Source organism: Narcine bancroftii, chromosome 2, assembly GCF_036971445.1.
Source record: "Narcine bancroftii isolate sNarBan1 chromosome 2, sNarBan1.hap1, whole genome shotgun sequence".
Classification (NCBI taxonomy): domain Eukaryota; kingdom Metazoa; phylum Chordata; class Chondrichthyes; order Torpediniformes; family Narcinidae; genus Narcine; species Narcine bancroftii.
In genome coordinates, this window is record NC_091470.1 from 230,579,135 (window position 1) to 230,597,087 (window position 17,953).

The 17,953-nt window shown below is 39.9% G+C and overlaps 1 protein-coding gene across 16 annotated transcripts in view; it reads left to right on the forward strand.

Moving 5' to 3' along the window:
- The window catches only part of LOC138755133 (arf-GAP with SH3 domain, ANK repeat and PH domain-containing protein 1-like), a 479,430-nt gene that overhangs the window by 280,181 nt on the left and 181,296 nt on the right, over positions 1 to 17,953 (forward strand). For all 16 annotated transcript variants that reach the window (XM_069920508.1, XM_069920497.1, XM_069920511.1 and 13 more), the window contains one exon: positions 15,469 to 15,543. In XM_069920508.1, the coding sequence (XP_069776609.1) occupies positions 15,469 to 15,543 (75 nt within the window). The remainder of the gene's footprint in view (positions 1 to 15,468; positions 15,544 to 17,953) is intronic.

The following is a 17,953-nucleotide window of genomic DNA, read 5'->3' on the forward strand; positions in this document are numbered from 1 at the left end:
CCTGTAGAAATTTGCCAGGGTTTCCATTGTCATATCAAACCTCCGCGAACCTCTGAGGAAGTGGAGATGCTGATGTGCTTTCTTTATGATACCATTAGTGTGCTAGCTCCAGGAAAGATCTGACATAGTGACTCCCAAGAACTTAAATTTGCTCACTCTCTCCATCTCTGATTCCCTAATAATCATTGGATTATACATATCTGGTTTTCTGTTTCTGAAATCAACAATCAGCTCCTTGATTTTGGTGGCATTGAGTGCAAGGTTATTGTTGGTACACCATTTGGCCAAGTTTTCAATCTCCCTCCTGTATGCTGACTCATCAGTGTTTTTATATAACCCTCTACTGTGGTATCGTCAGCAAATTTGTACATGGTCTACCTTAGCAAGTCACGCAGTCATAGGTGTAAAGTGAGTGGAGTGGGGGCGGGGCGGGGGTGTTAAGAATGCATCCCTTTGGTGGTCCAGTACTGATGGAGATTTTTGAGGAAATGTTTGTACCAATCTTCACTGATTGTGATCTGTAGATGAAGAAATCCATGATCCAATTACACAGTGGAGTGTTGAGTCCCAGGTCTTGGAGTTTGCAGATCAGTTTTGATGGGATGATGGTGTTAAATGCCAAATTGTTGTCAATAAGAACATCTTGATATATGTGTCTTTGCTTTGCAGATGTTCCAGGGCTTTGTGTAGAGTCAGTGAGATGGTATCCACCATAGACCTGTTGCTATGATAGGTGAATTGGAACAGATCCTTGTCACTGTTCAGACAAGAGCTGATATGCTTCCAACTCCAGCCTTTCAAAGCACTTCATCACTGTTGATGTGAGTGCCAACCTCACATTCACTTGGTCCATCTCTGGAACACTCTCCTTTCATCTTGGGAGACAAACTCTCTACAAATGTTTTCTGCAAATTCACCAACTCAGTTACCTCAATGATACCTTTTTGCAGCTCATCTCCAGTAATGATTAGATTCCTTTCTCAATTCCTCTGCGTCCATCACATCTGCTCCCAGAATGAGGTCTTCTATTCCAGAACATCCAAGATATCTTCCTGCTTCAAATAAATGTGGGTTCCCTTCTGTTGCCATCAACTCTGGCCTCACCAGCAACTCTTCTGTGTCCTGCACATCTGCCCTGGCCCCACTTCCCTGAGAGATGTCGAGGACTGGATTCCCTTGTCCTCACTTACCATCCCACCAGTTGCCACATCCAACATATTATCCTCTGCAGTTTTTCTCATCTACTCTGTGATCCCACCATCAGACAAATCTTACCTGCTCCTCCTCTCTCCAAATTTTGCAGGGACTGCTCCCTCCGGAACTCCCTCATCCCTTTCCATCAATTTGCTCTATACCTTCTTCACCACTATTGGGTGCCCAAAACTGTTCTTCCAAGTGAAGCAACACTTGTGAATCTACAGGGGTCATCTACTGCATCTGGTTCTACCATAGTGGACTCCTCAACATTGGAGAGACTGGACACAGACTAGGATACAATTCCGTTGAGCACCTTCATACTGTCCTCTGAAATAACAGGGACCACCCAGTGGTCAACCATTTTAATTTCACACACCGTTCCCAAATGCATATCTGTTTCTGACCTCATGCACTGCCAAACCAAGGTTACCTCCAAATTGGAAGAACAGCATCTCATATCCTGTCTGGGCACTCTCCAATCAGGTGACATTAACATGGACTTCTCCAGTTTCTGTTAAACCCCTCCATTGAGTCTCTCTCTCTTTCCCTCTCTTTGTGCCTCCTTTCCTTCAGTCCCCATTCCCTTCCCACTCCATTCAGAGAGCTACCTCCTATCATTTCTCAGCTTGTTTTCTCCTGCCCTCTCACCCATGTCGATATATGATTGTGTACCTGTAAGCCTGTGTTCTTTATTCAGGCATCTGCCTGATTTTTGCTTATACCTTGACTAAGGGCTTAGGCTCGAAACGTTGATTACCTTTCGTGACCTGCTGAGTTTTTCCAGCTCTTTGGTGTATTGCAAGTTGATGAAACTGCACACCATTTTGAGATGTTTTTATCATTGTTCATTAATCACCACCCATTGGAAAGCTAGTCTTAAATGACTTGGAAAATATCTCTACTGTCATAAAGTAACTTATAGCACAAAGACCATTTATCATATTACCATCCAAAAGCTTTTTAAATGTGATTTTGTTTTGTCTCTACCAGCCTTTGGGAGATCATTCATTTCAATGTCTTGTTCACCTCTTTCAATTACTTTAAATCTGTGTCCTGTCTTGGCATCTCAATTTTATGCCTGTTCTTTTTTTAAAAAAAAACACTACCCTAACTTATATAAAAAAAATCTTTGTTACAAAATTTCTATTCTGCCAACATATTTATAAATCTCCTTTGCCCTCCAGTGCATTGACCTAAAGTTGTGATTTATCTGAATTGTATACAGTACAAGGTTAATCACACCACTGTGATATACTGTGCTCAAATCTGAGGATTTGTATTCCATTGTCGCTCTCTTCCTCCACACCACTCGATATCTTCCCATTTAATTTAATGTTCCCCTTGTGTTAATGTGCCTTTCCAATATTTTATCTCCTGGAATAAATTCCATTTGCCATTTATCTGCAAACTGTAGCTTATCATTATTTACAGTTATTGTTTTTCATTAATATTTATTCCATACAGTGGTGTGGAATCTTGCTGATTAGTCTTCTATGTTAAAGCACTCATTAGCTATAATCCTTTGCTTTCATTCACTGAATTAATTGATGTTTACCTGTCCTGTAGAACTTTGTCAAATGCTTTGCTTTGAATCACACAGCACAGAAATGGGCCCTCAGTCTACTGAGTCTGTGTAACTATCATGCATTGACTTGGCTAATTCCTCTCTAACACCATTTTATTCTCTCCATATTCCCACTACTCCCCTCAGAGTCCACCCTTTCACCTATACAAGATGCAATTTAAAGTGGTTGATAACCCCTCACTTCATTGCAATGTTGGAGGAAACTGGATCGTCGAGATAAAACCCATAAACAACATGCAAGAGAGGAAACAGGAGACTGCAGTTGCGAAAATCTAGAGCAAAAAATAAACTGTTGGAGAACCCAACAGATGAAGTAACGCTTGTGATGCAAAGGGATGATTGAGGTTTTGACTCAATACTTTGCTCCCTTTTGTAAAGAGAGAATAGCCAACATATAGAAGTGAACGTAAGGGAAGAAATAAATAAAGACACAGAAGTGCTGTGAACGCTGTGAGACCTGCTGATTTCGTCCAGCACTTCTGTTTTTACTACAATCACAGGGCCTGCAGACTTCTGTGTTCCACTCTAGGGAAGAGATGGCGGCTGATGGAACCAGATGATTAACAGATTGGAACAAGGGTGGGTGGGAAGAGAAGAGGATGGGGAAGGTGAATTAAGAGACGATGATGACAGTTTGGATGGGTAGATGAGTAATAGGCAGATGGAACCAGGTGGGAGATGGCAACTTGTCTTGGGAGTGAGGGGGAATTGGATAGAAAAGGAGAACAAAGGGAGTGAGAACCTAGGAGGACTGGTGAGATAAGGAATACAAGCTGTGGGTTGCCTGATGTTTGAAAATTCAACCTTCGTTGGGCTGAAGGCAATGAGAATGGAATGTAAGGTGTTGCTCCAGTTTGCATTTGGTCTCTGAGTGTGCAAAAAGGCTGAGGATGGGTGGTCACTGTGGATCTGGGAAAGGGAATTAAAATGTGTAATCTGAATATCAAGATGGCTGTTGCAGACAGAATGCAGATGTTCTGTGCAGTGGTTGCCTAGTCTATAGTTTCATTGTTTGATCTCTGGAAAGCATATTCAGCATAATTTTGGATCCTATTCATACATTATGTAAGGAATCACTTTGCTTGCCAGCTTGGTAAAATGGGTTTGGATTTTCATTTCCAGTTAGAATGCTCCATGTTTTTTTTTTAAAGATATTACCACTGCTGTTTTTGTATATTATTTTGTTTAGTTACATCAAGTGGCTTGTATTTTGAGGTGCTTTAATATTACCACCATTTAATTTTCTGCTTTTATATTTGTGGTGTAAAATCCGTATTGTTTTGGTCACCTTTCCTTTTTTTCTTTTATCCACATGATTCTCTGAGTAATGCATCTCCTCCACCTCAATTATTAAGTCAGTTTTTGCAAATGCATAATTTTAACTTCAACTGCCGCTTTATCATTCTTGGCAAACATTATACACCCGAGTTCTTTATTTTGAATGAGATTAAAATATTTGTTAAAATCACTTAAATCTCAAACTATTCCTGTATTTAATTGAGCTTTTGTCTGCAGTTGGACATTTCATTTTCTGTGTTTAACTCCATTTACTGGCCTACACTCTTCAATTTATTAGGTTTACCCTCTCGTCAAGGATATCGGTACTAATCCAACTTACGAAGTCAGTTTCACTCAGCAGATTGTCCTTTGCAGAGGATGTCTGGCAAATCTCTCTGCCGAAACCTTTCTTTCCACTGAAACCTTTGACCCATGATTCAATCTGTTTAAGCCAAGCTTCTGAATCTTGAGATTACTGCCTCTTGTACAAATCTAAAGCAGGATTTTTCCAATTTCCTTTATAAGATATCAATAATCTTTTATTGTTTTAACTGTTGATTGATCAAAAACAAATGTCATTTGCCCAATACCAGTAATTTCCTGTCAGCTCCAAATTGTGCTGTCTATATTGATTTTATTTCCACTGTTTACTACTTTGAAGGATCATTCTTGTTCCTCTGAAAAATACTATGCTAACCTTCTGTTGGCCTTGATTTCTCCTGTATTTTCATTGTCCTTGTTACTGGAATAAGAGCATTTCTGTTGGGAAACTGGATCAGCCAAATTCTTGTGTTGGTTTCTGACATCTGCTTTTGATTTGTTTTTGAATTGACTCTCCATTGGTGGAAAGATTATCTTAATTGCACTTGATATTCTTGCACTGCTATTCCATTTCATGTGCAGGTTTTTTCATAATTAAGTTGTGCATTTGCTTGGTCATTTCAGACTACAAACTAATGTTTTAGACCTGGATCTTCAGTTGCAAATATGCCCCACTTGTAATGGAAGGTCACTTTCATTCCGTAGAATTCACAACTAAACCATAGAATCAGCCTCGTTTCCTCCTGCTGTCATCTTTCTATGACCAGAATTTTTAATTTCTAAGCAATCTAAAAACAAACAAGGACCTGTTTGGATTATCATTGACTTGATAAAAGCTTTGACCGGTCAGCTGCAAAGGAAATTTGAAATGAGCTTCCCAAGAAATTTTCTGTCAAGAATCTTTTCCTCAAAGAATTTTTCTACCATAATCATACAAATGGGCAAGTGTTGTATTCAGAATCAGTTCGATGGGTTCAAAGAGAATCAAGACACGTATTATTAACAAACAGTGGTCTTGATTTAAACACAGGGAAATTCATGAAAGGGCATATACACAGCAACCATAGACAAAAAAACTACACATTGGATAAAACTAAATTACAGGTAAACATTCTCAACTCTTGATGAGGAATGCAAGGGTTAAACACAATACCTATGCATCCATAGGCACAGCACTCTAATGAACAGTAAATTAGTTACAACTAACAATTACATCAAATAAATTTGGTTTCCAGCATTGACCACGGCTCAGGATCTGTGACAGGTCTATTATAGTCGACCCTCCAATTCAACCCATGGCCAGCAGCCTGGACTTCAGTGATTGTCTTGAAGCAGCAGCAAGTAAGAGGATGAGCAGGCTCCACATGTGGCTTTTCATGTGACCTGCTTGGACCAGTCACCTGTAGATAGATCCAATAATGATGGACACCCAGAGGACTAATTGTACATCAGCTGCAAGGGCCAATGACACAGCATTACAGATGGTTATATCTAACCCTTGTTTGGCGGATGAGGCCACATCCGATCTCAGGCTCGCCAGAGAGGTCACATGACCTTCCACAATCTACATTATGACTAGGTTCCAGACAGAGAAGTTACATGGCTCTTCCCAATCTACATTCCGACCAGGTTCTAGCTGGAGAGTCATGTGGCCTTCCGCAATTCACACCACAGCAAGTGCTCCTCTCTACTGGTGCTGAACACTACTTATTTGATTGAGCCTTTGATCTCTGCATAAGCCCAAGATGTTTGAGATTTTTTTTGTCATGTCTCTCTTTGACAGTGACTGTGACCTGATGGCCAAAGAAATAATGATTGACAGATCACCCTGGGCAATGAAGGATTTGCTTCCTGACACTTTTGGGTGTATTTTATGGATTTTGGGCTGGTGATCACAAAAAGCACCTTAACATTTTCCTATCATATACTCTTTTAGATATGACATTTTTATGATTTCTTGTCATATTTTGTCTATTTCAAGCAGACAAAACCATGAAGTGCAGCATGTCATTGAAAATTAATTTTCTGCATTTGCACTTGGACGTCTTCCCTGCTGATCTTGGTGCAGTCAATGACAAACACAGTGAAAAGTTTCACCAGGACATCATGACCATGGATGGACAAGCTGTATCAGGGCAACTGAAATCCATCAATGCTGACTGACTGTTGTTGGACGCTGACATGTGAGGCATCAGATGCTGAGTACAAATAAAAATTGGCAGCAAAACATTTTTAGGTCAGTTGAACTAATGCAATGTACTGCCATCATGTGATTAAACATGCTAAGTTTAATAAAAGTTAATTTAATGTTTCTCCAACTTTCTACGCGATACAGCAAATCTGAAATTATCTTTGTGTTCAACTTGAAGATATCTGTCATAATGCCCAATTTTTTGGGCAGCAAACCTTTTTTAAAAAAAAAAATAAAAAAAATTGTTGCCCTGTGTCATTTTTAACTTTTTTGAAGCATCCTTAAATAAGTGAGATCCTGGAGGACTGAAAATAATCAAATTTTGTTCAAGAAGGGAAAAAGAGATAATTCAAGATATTCCATCTATTCACTACTTGGGATAGGAGAAGCCTAATAGCCTGAATATGCATGAGATTGATCTCAGAAGCTAAGCAGGCACAGATCTGGTCAGTACTTGGAGGGGAGACCATCTAGGAACACCAGGTGCTGTACAAAGTTGCAAGTCTGTCTACCTTGTGTTGTATTACGTGACAATAATGGAACTTTTACCTTTATATTATAGGCCAGTGACCCTCAACTCAATGATAGGAAAATTATTGGAGACTATACTTGGGAGAGAGGATTTGTACACATTTAAAAAGGCATGGTCAAATTAGTGAGCATAACTTTGTACAGAGTGGTTGTGTTGTACAAACTTCATCTAGTTTTTTGTGGAGGTGACAAAGTTTGACATGGGTGGGATAATAGATGTTGTCTTCAGGACCTTAGTAAGGCATTGGCCAAGGTCACTCTTGATAGGCTGATCCAGAAGGTACAGATGCATGGGATTTATGGGCATTTGATAATTTGGATTCTGAATAGCTGGCCTATAGAATATGGTGTAATGATAGAAGTATTTTATTCTGGTTTCAGGTCTGTCATCAGTAGTGTTCCAGAGGGATTGGTGTTGTGATTATCAGAATTTATTGTCACAAACAAGTCACAAAATTCAGTGTTTGCGACAGCATCATAATGCAAACATTCACTTTACAGCAATAAAAAAAATGCATGAAAAGTAAGGCAGTGTCTTTGATTAATTGATTATTCACAAATCTGATGGCAGCGGGGAAGAAACTGTCATTTTGCCACTGAGTGCTCGTCTTTAGGCTCCTGTACCTTTTTTTTCCAATGACAGCAGAGTGAAGACTGTCTTTGAGGATAGAGGCTGCTTTATTAAGACACAGCCTCTTGTAGATGTCCCTGATAGAGTGAAGGACGGTGCCTGTGATGTTGCAGGTCGAGTTAACAACCCTTTGAAGTTTTTTCTTGTCATAAGATTTGGCGTCTCCATACCAGACAGTGGTGGAACTAGCCAGAATGCTCTCCAGGGTACTACACCTGTGGAAGTTTTTGAGATTTTTCGATGACATACCGAATCTCCCCAGGCATCTCACAAAGTATAGCATCATCATGGAGGCTCCAGGACAGATCCTCGGAGATGCTTAACACCCAGGTATTTGAAGTTTTTGACCTCTCCACTACTGGGTCCTCCTGAGTCCCCAATCATCTCCTTGGCTTTACTAACGTTGAGTGCCAGATTGTTGGCATGACACTAGTCAATGAGCTGATCTACCCCCCACCTGTACACTTCCTCATTGCTGTTTGTGATTCTGCTAACAACTGTGGTATCATCAGCTACATTTGTAATAGCATTGGAATTGTGCCTGGCCCCACAGTCATGGGCGTATAATGTGCAGTGGGCTAAACATGCATCCTTGAGGTGTGCCTGTGTTGATAATCAGTGAGGAGCAGGCGTTGTTTCCAATTTGTACTGCAGTCTTCTGATGAGGAAGTCAAAGATCCAGTTGCAGAGTGGGGTACAGAGGCCCAGAGCTTGAAGCTTCTTGACCGGCTCTGAGGGAATAATGGTATTGAAGGCTGAGCTGTAGTCGATGAAGAGCAGCTGTATGTATGAGTTGCTGATTTTGAGGTGATCCAGAGTTGTGTGATGAGCCAGTGATATTCTGTCTGTTGTGAAGCTATTGTGACGATAGGCAAATTGCAGCGGGTCCAGACCTTTGCTTAGGTATGTGTTAATTCTGGCCATGACCAGCCTCTCAGAGCATTTCATCACAGGTAGTGGGGCTGGGTGATCGTCATTGAGGCAGCTCACTGCTCTTGGACTTCAGAATAATTGATGCCCATTTGAAGCAGGTAGTAGCCTCTGACTGCAACAATGAGAGGTTGAAAATGACCGTGAACACTCCAGCTAGTTGTTGCAGATTTTCAGTACCCTGCCAGGTACGCTGTCCGGGCCTGATGCCTTTAGAGGGTTCACCCTCATGGCTGATGTTCTGATGTTGACCTCAGAGTCAGATATCACAGGGTCTTCAGAATTTTTCAGGGATCCTAGAAGGCACTGTTTGGTTCTCCTTCTCAAAGTGGACATGGAAGGTGTTCAGCTCATTGGGTAATGAAGTTTCACAGCCATCTAAGTTGTTCGCCCTTGCTTTGTAGGCTGTTGTGACCTCAGTCCCTGCCATAGCTAGTATGTATCTGTCTCTGCCTCAAGCTTTCTCTGGAATGGTCATTTTGCTTCAGAGATGGCCTTCCACAGATTGTACCTGGATGTCTTGTGAATATCTAGATTCCCGGCCTTAAACAGCAGATGACAAATCCTCTGATTCATCCAAGACTTCTGATTGGGAAACCCAGTATGTGCGCATGGGCGCACATCCACGCAGGTCTTGAAGTCTATGATACATGTTGCATATTCATTCAAGACTATGGATGAGTTCTTGATTCAAAGTAATCCTGCAGGCGCTCCTACGCCTCCCTTGACCATACTATTGCCATCTTCACGACTGGTGCTGTGGTCCTCAGTCTCTGCTTGTACGCTGGGAGTATAAATTATGGAAAAATAGATGGGAGTAATAGCAAGACTGATTGGTGGTGTTGGAGATAGTATACAGGGCTATCAAAAATACAACAGAATGTAGATTGACTTCCTTCTTCCCTACCTTAGCGTATATCTCAATTAAATGCAGACCCTTCCATCTACCCCGAGAGTTTATATCCCACCCAATACCGATTACAAACAGACATTTGCGAAGCTGCATGATGTCAATAAACAAGAGGCAGTCATAGTCGGTGTCTTTAACTAGCCCTGATTTAAGAAAATCCTGCCCAATTAACATGAGCACATAACCTGCTGTATTAGAGGTCCCAGCACACTTGATAACTTACACCAAGATAAGGAAGGTCAACCGTTCTTTCCCAAGATTGCATTTTGTCCAGTCAAATCACCTGGCTCTGCTGCTCCTTCCCATACTGACAGTCTAAAACGAGAGATTGCAGAAATCAGGACAGCCAGGAGGTGTTGCGGGTGGCTGAAGAACAGTTATAGGACTGCCTCGAGTTGGTGGATTGTGTGATGCTCAGGAGCTCAACAAATGCCCATAAAAGACTATCAAAGCAATTGTGGATGAGTGTGCCCCTACCAAATCGTTCAGGGGTTCCCCCAACCAGAAAGCCTGGATGAACCATGAAATTCAGTGCCTGTTGAGATCCAGATCACGGACATTTAAGTCCATAGATTCAGAACTCAACAGAAGGAGAAGCCATCTCCCAGGTGAAGATGAGATTCTGGATGAGAATGAAAACAACGAAGGACACCTGACAACTGTGGCAGTGCCGAAATGACATAAACTGCAGCAAAACTGAATCTGGTGCAGTAGGAGACAGCAATACTTCATTCCAAGATGAGCCCAATGCCTTCTACACCCGATTTGACTGCCAGAACAAGGAAGAACAACTGCACACCCCCATGTCCCCTAATGATCCCCTCCTAAAGCCAGGATGACATGCAAGCTCCCTTCTGGAGAGTGAACCAAAGAAAACATCCGGTCTGGATGAGTACTGAAAACCTGCCCTGATATATTCACAAATATATTTAACATCTCACTCTGTCAAGGTGTTGTACCCACTTGTTTCAAACAGGCCTCAATTGTTCCTGTGCCCAATAAGTGTTGCAACCTGCCAAAATGACTACTGACCCTAATACTCACATCTACAGAGATGAAGTTTTTTGAGAGGCTGGTGATGAAGCATATCAGTTCCTATCTGAGCGGCAACGTGGATCGTTCCAAATTGCCTTAGCGCAGAAACAGGCCTGAGGCAGATGACATCTCACTGGCCTCACAGAAAACCCTGGAATTCTCGATGGCAAAGTTGCATTCATCAGGATGCTCTTTATTGACTACCGTTCAACATTCAGTGCCATCATCCCCTCATAACTGATCAGCAAACTCCCAAGAACTGGGCCTCAATGCTCCACTGAGTAATTGGATCCTGGATTTCCTCGCCTACAGACCCTAATCAATGAGGATTGGTTAAAAAAAAATCTCCACAATCTCCATCAGTACTGGAGCATCAATGAGCTGCATTCTTAGCTCTCTGCTCTCCTTGCTTTACCCTACAACTGTGGTTCATTATAACCACAACACCATCTACAAATTTGCTGACTATACCACCGTAGTGGATTGTATAGCTTTTACCTCGTTGATAGCCAGATGAGCAATATTAGTGGAAAGCTGACTCTCTACCCGCTCGTGCTCAGTGGTTATATGATGTAATGTCCTATTTAAGCTTGGAGAAAATTAGATACAACATTAAAGATATTGTTTCAATGTGACAAGATGTAGGACTCATTCATAGATTATCATGATAATTGGAAGACTTAACTAGTCTGGATGCTCTGGAGATTCTGTCTGGTGTCTGAAGGTCACTATTCAATCCATATTTTACAATTCTACAAGTTAACCTTGGATAGAGGGAGGGGTTTGATTAGTCAGAGGACTTTTGTTTTCTTTTTTTTAATTAACTAGTTAAACGTGAGTTTAATTATGGTTTATCATGGATTATATCTTTAATTAAGATAGAATTTACCCTTTGTTTATATAAAGGAATTGTTAATTTTGTCTCATCTGTTTTCTATCCAAAATTATACTGGGATATATTTTGAGAAAGGGATATACTATTAAAGACCATATTTATAGAATTTGATATCTTAAAGAAACAAATAAAATAAACAATTGTGGTGTAGCAGCCCTCAGCTCGTACCATGGGCCGACACAGCAAACAGCCGTTAAATACGACTATCGCGTAGATAGCACCGAGATGAGACGACCCTCCCATAGGCTGCAGGAAAAGCGGTTGAATTGACCAATCACTGCCAGCAGATTGCAGAGGGTCCAATCCAGGCCCATGCATCCAGGACACGCACTAAGTAGTTGGCCTCACTCAAGCCACGTCCTGGTGGTGATGCGCCCGGCTGCCTATAAAAGACAGAGTTGCAGCCCAATAAAATCATTGTTGATTACACTCCCTTGGTGTGTGAGTTTTCTTTCAACCTCGAGCTATAACTCATTATACTCGAGCTATAACTCGTGTCCCTGCTACAATGGATGGGATTTTGATTTACATTATATGTTTAGTATGTGATATGTATGTGACCTGTCATTTGTTACTATTTAGATGACTTTGTATGTAAGAATTGTATGTTAAACTCAATAAAAATATTTTAAAAAAACAGCAATGAGCCAGCAAACAAAGGGAGAGCTAACATCAGCTTTGCTCTCAATGTCACCAAACAAAGGAAGCGAAAGGAATACCAGAGGTGTATTATCCTGTGATCATTGGGGATCAGAGATGGAGGGGGGAAGCAAATTTAAATTCATGGGTCACTATTTTGGAAGACCTTTCCTGGACCCAACACACAAATGTCATTATGAAGAAAGCACCCCAGCGTGTCTACTTTCTCAGGAGTTTGCAGAAGTTTGATATGACACCAAACATTTTGGCAAACTTCTATAGATGTGTAGTGGAAAGTGTGCTGTCCTGTTGCATCATGCCTGGTATGAGGGCACCTATGCCTCTGAGTGGAAAGCCCTACAAAAGGTGATGGATACAGCCCAGTACATCCCAAGCAAACCTCTCCCCACTATTGAGAAAATCTACATCGGACGCTGCTATCAGAGAGCATCAAGGATACACACCACCCAGGATATGCTTTCTTCTCATTGCTGCCATCGGGAAAGAGATACCACAAAGCTTGTACCTTCAGGTTCAGAAACAGTTGCTACTCCTCCATCATCAAATTCCTAAACAACAGATTCAATCAGAGACTTGTTTAAGGCCTCTTACTTTGCAATAAGGTTGTACAATTCAATCACTTGCCCCTTTGCTTGGTATTGAGCATTTTCTGACAGGACCAGGTGATGAGTGAGAATGTTCATGAGGGACCAAATATAATCAATATCCAAGAAATACTGGGAAAGCCAATTTAGGTACAGCATAGGCATAACTCTTAGAGTTGCCACCTCATTTCCAGATACCCAGGTTTCATGCTGATCTCTACTGCTGACTGTGTGAGATTTATTCTCTTTGACCGTTGATTTGCTTTGAGTTGCTTGGTTTCCTCCCACATCTGGAAAAGCACATTTTGGTGAGTTAATAATCACTGCAAATTGCACCTATTGAGCAGGTGAGGGGTAAATCTGCTGGAAATTGATGGGAATGTGTGGAAAATAAAATGGAATAATGCAGGATTAATGCAAATTGGTGTTTGATGGTTGAATTCAATGACTGAAGGTCTGCTCCAGTGCTGTGTGATTCTAACTCTAAGACGTGGCTACAATGAAAATTCATAGCTTCACAAAAACTATCATTTGGGATATTGATCCTGGGAAAATAACAAAGGTTGGTTCCTACATAGTGGGGTGGGGGGGAAAAGCTGAAGTGTTGACCCCTTATCGTTCTTGAAGAATTCTTGCAAGTAACTCGAGATGGGATTCCACTGTTGGTTTCAGATGTAGCAAGCATCCAGTCTTGGTGGAATTCTTTGCAAACTATCCACAATCAGTAACAGAACTTCACTGTTGTAATGCAAGCGTTAAAAGCAAATAAAATTAAGTACTAGCTCACAGCATCAGATTTGGTGACTGGTGTATAAAGTAAATCTTGTTTGTGCAAGGGAGGTTAACTAGCTTAGCAATGTAAATGGCAGCTGCCAAAAGATTGGGAATGGAGTGCAGACTACCTGTATAAGTGTGGGCTGTAAGGAAGTTTGCAATCAGTGCCTGCGACCCTTAAACTCTTGTGCAGGATGTTTGGCTCATTGCTTTATTGGTGTACTCATTTTAGTTGTATTTGTAATTTAGTTTTGTTGAAGTTCTTTCTACATCTGAATTCTGAACTTATTTGTGCTGTTACAATTAGTTGTGATTTTTCCATGTATGCATTGGAATTCAGATATCCAGAGCTGCACAAGATGTCAGAGATGAGACTTGTGAGAAAACCTTTGACAGAAATATACACCAGCAGTCATAACTACATATAGTTAAGTGTTCTCTGTATCACTATTCCTATAAAATTGCATAATCAATTGTTTTTTTTCCTCTCATGGTCTGTGAGTCCTTCAGTTTAGTGTCACTTTACCCAGGTAATTTCACTTGCGTTCATTACACACATTCTTCTGTAATATTTTGGGAACCTAGCACGCTATTGTTATGTACTTCAGGTACCCTTGACTTTTATGTCGGTATTTCTATTTATGCTGTCAAATTGTGAAAATACTAGGTTTAATTTGTATTTGGAAACAATGTAATTACGTTGTGCAGATGACCTATGTAATGGCAGTTTGGGTAATGGAAATTCGTCCTACAGAGTTGACAAATTACAACCAAAATGTTAGGGATACAGACTAAAATTTTACTGTACTAAGTATGTTTATATAAAGAAAGTAAATAAATATTTAGTTCAACTCTTGTGTCTTAACACATGTACAGATATGCTGCTTCTCATTATGGAAATTGACGCTATGGATGTTCTCTAGGAATGCAGTGACCTCCCCACCCCCTCATTCACCCAAATCCATAATGTGTAGGTCGTCTAAGTAGAATTGGGTGTTACACTTTGAAAATGCATCTTTTGTAAGATGTACAATAATTTTGCTTTATAATAAAAGCAAACAATCTTGGATTGTTATTTAATTCTACAAATTTTCCATGAGTTCATCTTCACCAACAGAAAAAAAATGGCCAGTGGTGCACAGGAGATGTTAACTTTTGCAGCATCCATTAGAAAGGTTGGCAGGTTGTTTCTAATGTCGACTCCCATTCATGGAGATCAAATTATTTTGCTGGAAGAGGATAAAATATGCTGCAAACTCCATTAACATGAATCAGTATTTCACTGATATGTGATATGTGCAGCATTATGAAGTACAGTACAACTCCAATTATCTGAAATGGTTGTGATCTGGCCTAGCGGATAAACGTTTTTTTGGATAACTGGTCAATTTTACAAACAGCCCAGTAGCAACAGCAAATCACTTATAACAGTGTTTAAACAACAAGAAGGGAAAGATTTTTAAGCATTAAAATAATGTTTAATTCTCACCAAAAAATGCTGGCCGCTGCTGATCACCGACACCTCCCACTAAGGATAAATGAGGATTTCAGATAATTGAAGTTGTACTGTATGTAATTTAAAAAAAAAAAACTTTTTTGGGTCCATTTCCTGACTGGATTGGTGGAAGCAAGTATTATATCTGTAAAAGAACTAACTGTCTTCACTAATGTGTGGTTAATGGAGTACATTGTACTTCAACAGCTGCTGCACACCATTAATGCGATAAGGACAGCTATGACTTTGATAAGATTTGAATTCTACTCTTGGGCTGGCAAGAGCATTTAAGAACATCATTAATTGTAATTGGTGTAACCAAAGTATTGCAACAGGTTTAATCATTCAGATTTAATAAAATAGTAATTCCCCTCCTTGTGAAGATTGGTAATTGCATTTTAAATGCAAATTTTTCTAATTCTTCCTTTTTCTACATGTATTTTTCATTTAGCTGCAGAATCTTAGTCATAATGTCATATTCACTTTGGATTCATTGTTGAAGGGAGACCTCAAAGATGTCAAGGGGGTAAGTGTTTGTTTCTGATGAAATTATTTCCATTGACGTAAATTTTAAACTTGGGGAATTTGATCGCAAATGCAGAAACTATCGTGCATTTAAAAAGTACAAATGATGCTTTGCGTATCAGCATGGTCTAACCTTGGATTTTTAAATGGTCATCAAACACAAAAATGTTTTGTTGTCCTTTGCAATGGAATACTAAATGTGCAACATTTGGGAAAATACGTACATTTTGTAGGTTTAAATCATTTGGCTCATTTGATGCAGTATTGAATAATTTTCTTGCCCAATATGTGAGCAAAAAGCTTATGAAAGTTTGAAATGGAAAATTTTGAATACATGGAATCTTTTTTTCTAGTTTCTAAGGCACAAAATTCTGCAATGTTGTTCAATAGAGAACTCTGATCTGAAATTGGTAAAAATGTATAGAAAGCTGGAAAAGGAAATTGGAAAAAGCCTTTTGTGGCTCTGTAAGATTTAAATTGAACAGAAGTTGTGTATTCTGACAGGGCTTTATAATAAGTCTTCTCCAATGTTTCCAATAATTGGAAATGCTTCCTCAAGATGCCAGTGATACTTTTCAGTGTGTTTAAAAATGCATGAACAATACAAGTGCAATTATGCTCCAGCCAGAATGGGGCAACAATAAGTGACTTGGAGTACATAGGAGCCACACTTAGTTTTTGCTGCTTCAAACAAAAGAATCAGAATTTATTTTCATGAACATGTCATGAAATTTGTTGTTTTGTGGCATTACAAAATAAATAAAAAATAGTGCAGGATATAGACAAAGTAAGGTAGTGTCTTCGGTTCATTGTTTAGATTTGTGACAGTTGTCATGGAGCCAGCAGAATATGATTGGACCTGCAAGATATGAACAATTGGGGTAATGGCCATGAATGTGGTGTTGCATCAGACTGCAATGTGAACTGTATCAGAAATTTAATATTCCTGCAAAGTGGGGAATACTATTACCCTTCACATTATTACTCTTCCCTCAAGAAGAGTCCTTCATCTTGTTGATCTTAGCACCGATTATCTAACTGACTTTTAACATTTGGATTATCTGACTGACTTTAGATATTTGCTGTGTAGGATCACATGGAATGTTAAGGACTATTTTTAGAGTAGTTGTGATCATGAGAATCGGCAGTACTGTCTGCTAATTGTTGGGGCACATTGAAGCCTCCCTTATCTGGTGAGGCTTATTTTGAAATTGGTCTTTCAGGCAGTTCTGACGACTTGATTTTTTTTCTCATATTGATTACCTTTTTGGATTTCTAATTATGTTTTCTGCTGACATTTTAATTCTCCCTCCTTTTCAAGTTTCCCGCTCTTTATCAAGAAAATACTAATTTGCCATTGTGGTTAGCTTGTAACTAGGCATGTTGCATTAGACTATTAATTGGGTTTGTTGTTTCTTCATTTATAACTGCACTCTGACTGTTGGGCCCTAGTAGCTTTTTGAATTGCAGTATGGATGTTTCTGATCGACTCTGCTCAATAATTAAATCTTTCCCTGCAGCTTCATTTCTTCTGTCTGCAAAAATAAGGTTGAATTGAACAGATTGATAGCAGTCAATTCTGCCACGAGTGTCTCAGCCATTTGTGGCTCAACTCATTTCAGACTTGGAATGTGTTCAGTCAAATGCAGAAGAAGTCATTGACTCAATTTACATTTTGCACTGCGGCTGGACTTACCATTGAGCCCAAAGATAAAATGCTCATGTCTTGAGTGGAAATGGAACTTGGCCCAGGCTTCATTACAGCACTGACGAACAACATCATTTAAAAAAAGAGAAATGGAAATAAGTTTATTTTATTTCAGTGTTAATGTTTTAATTAACATTTTATGAATTTTAATTTTAATTTATGTGTGTCTATTTAGTTGTAGAGTTTTATAGCATAGCAACTACCAGATACAGTAAATGTAGTCGGAGGGTTTGAAATGTGTCTATTTAAATGCAAGGTATATTAGGAACAAAGGAGATGAACTTGGAGAATGGATCAGTACATGGAATTATGATGTTGTGGCCATTACAGAGACATGGCTGATGGAAGGACAGGATTGGCTGATGCAGGTACCAGGATTTAGATGTTTTAAAAAGGATAGGATGGGAGGAAAAATGGGGTGGGGGGGGGGTGTGAGGAGTTGCATTACTGGTCAGGGATAGTATTGCAACTGCAGGAAGGGAGGACACTGTGGAGAAAGTGATATTGAGTCGGTGTGGGTGGAATTCTGAAACAGAAGGGAGCAATCACTGAATTGGGAGTAGTTGTAGGCGCCCAAATAGACTATGGGATACTGAGGAACAAATAAGTAGGTAGATTTTAGAATGTTGCAAAACTAACAGGATTGTTGTTAGAGGAGATTTCAACTTCCCAAATATTGGCTCACACCTCCTCACTGTGAGGG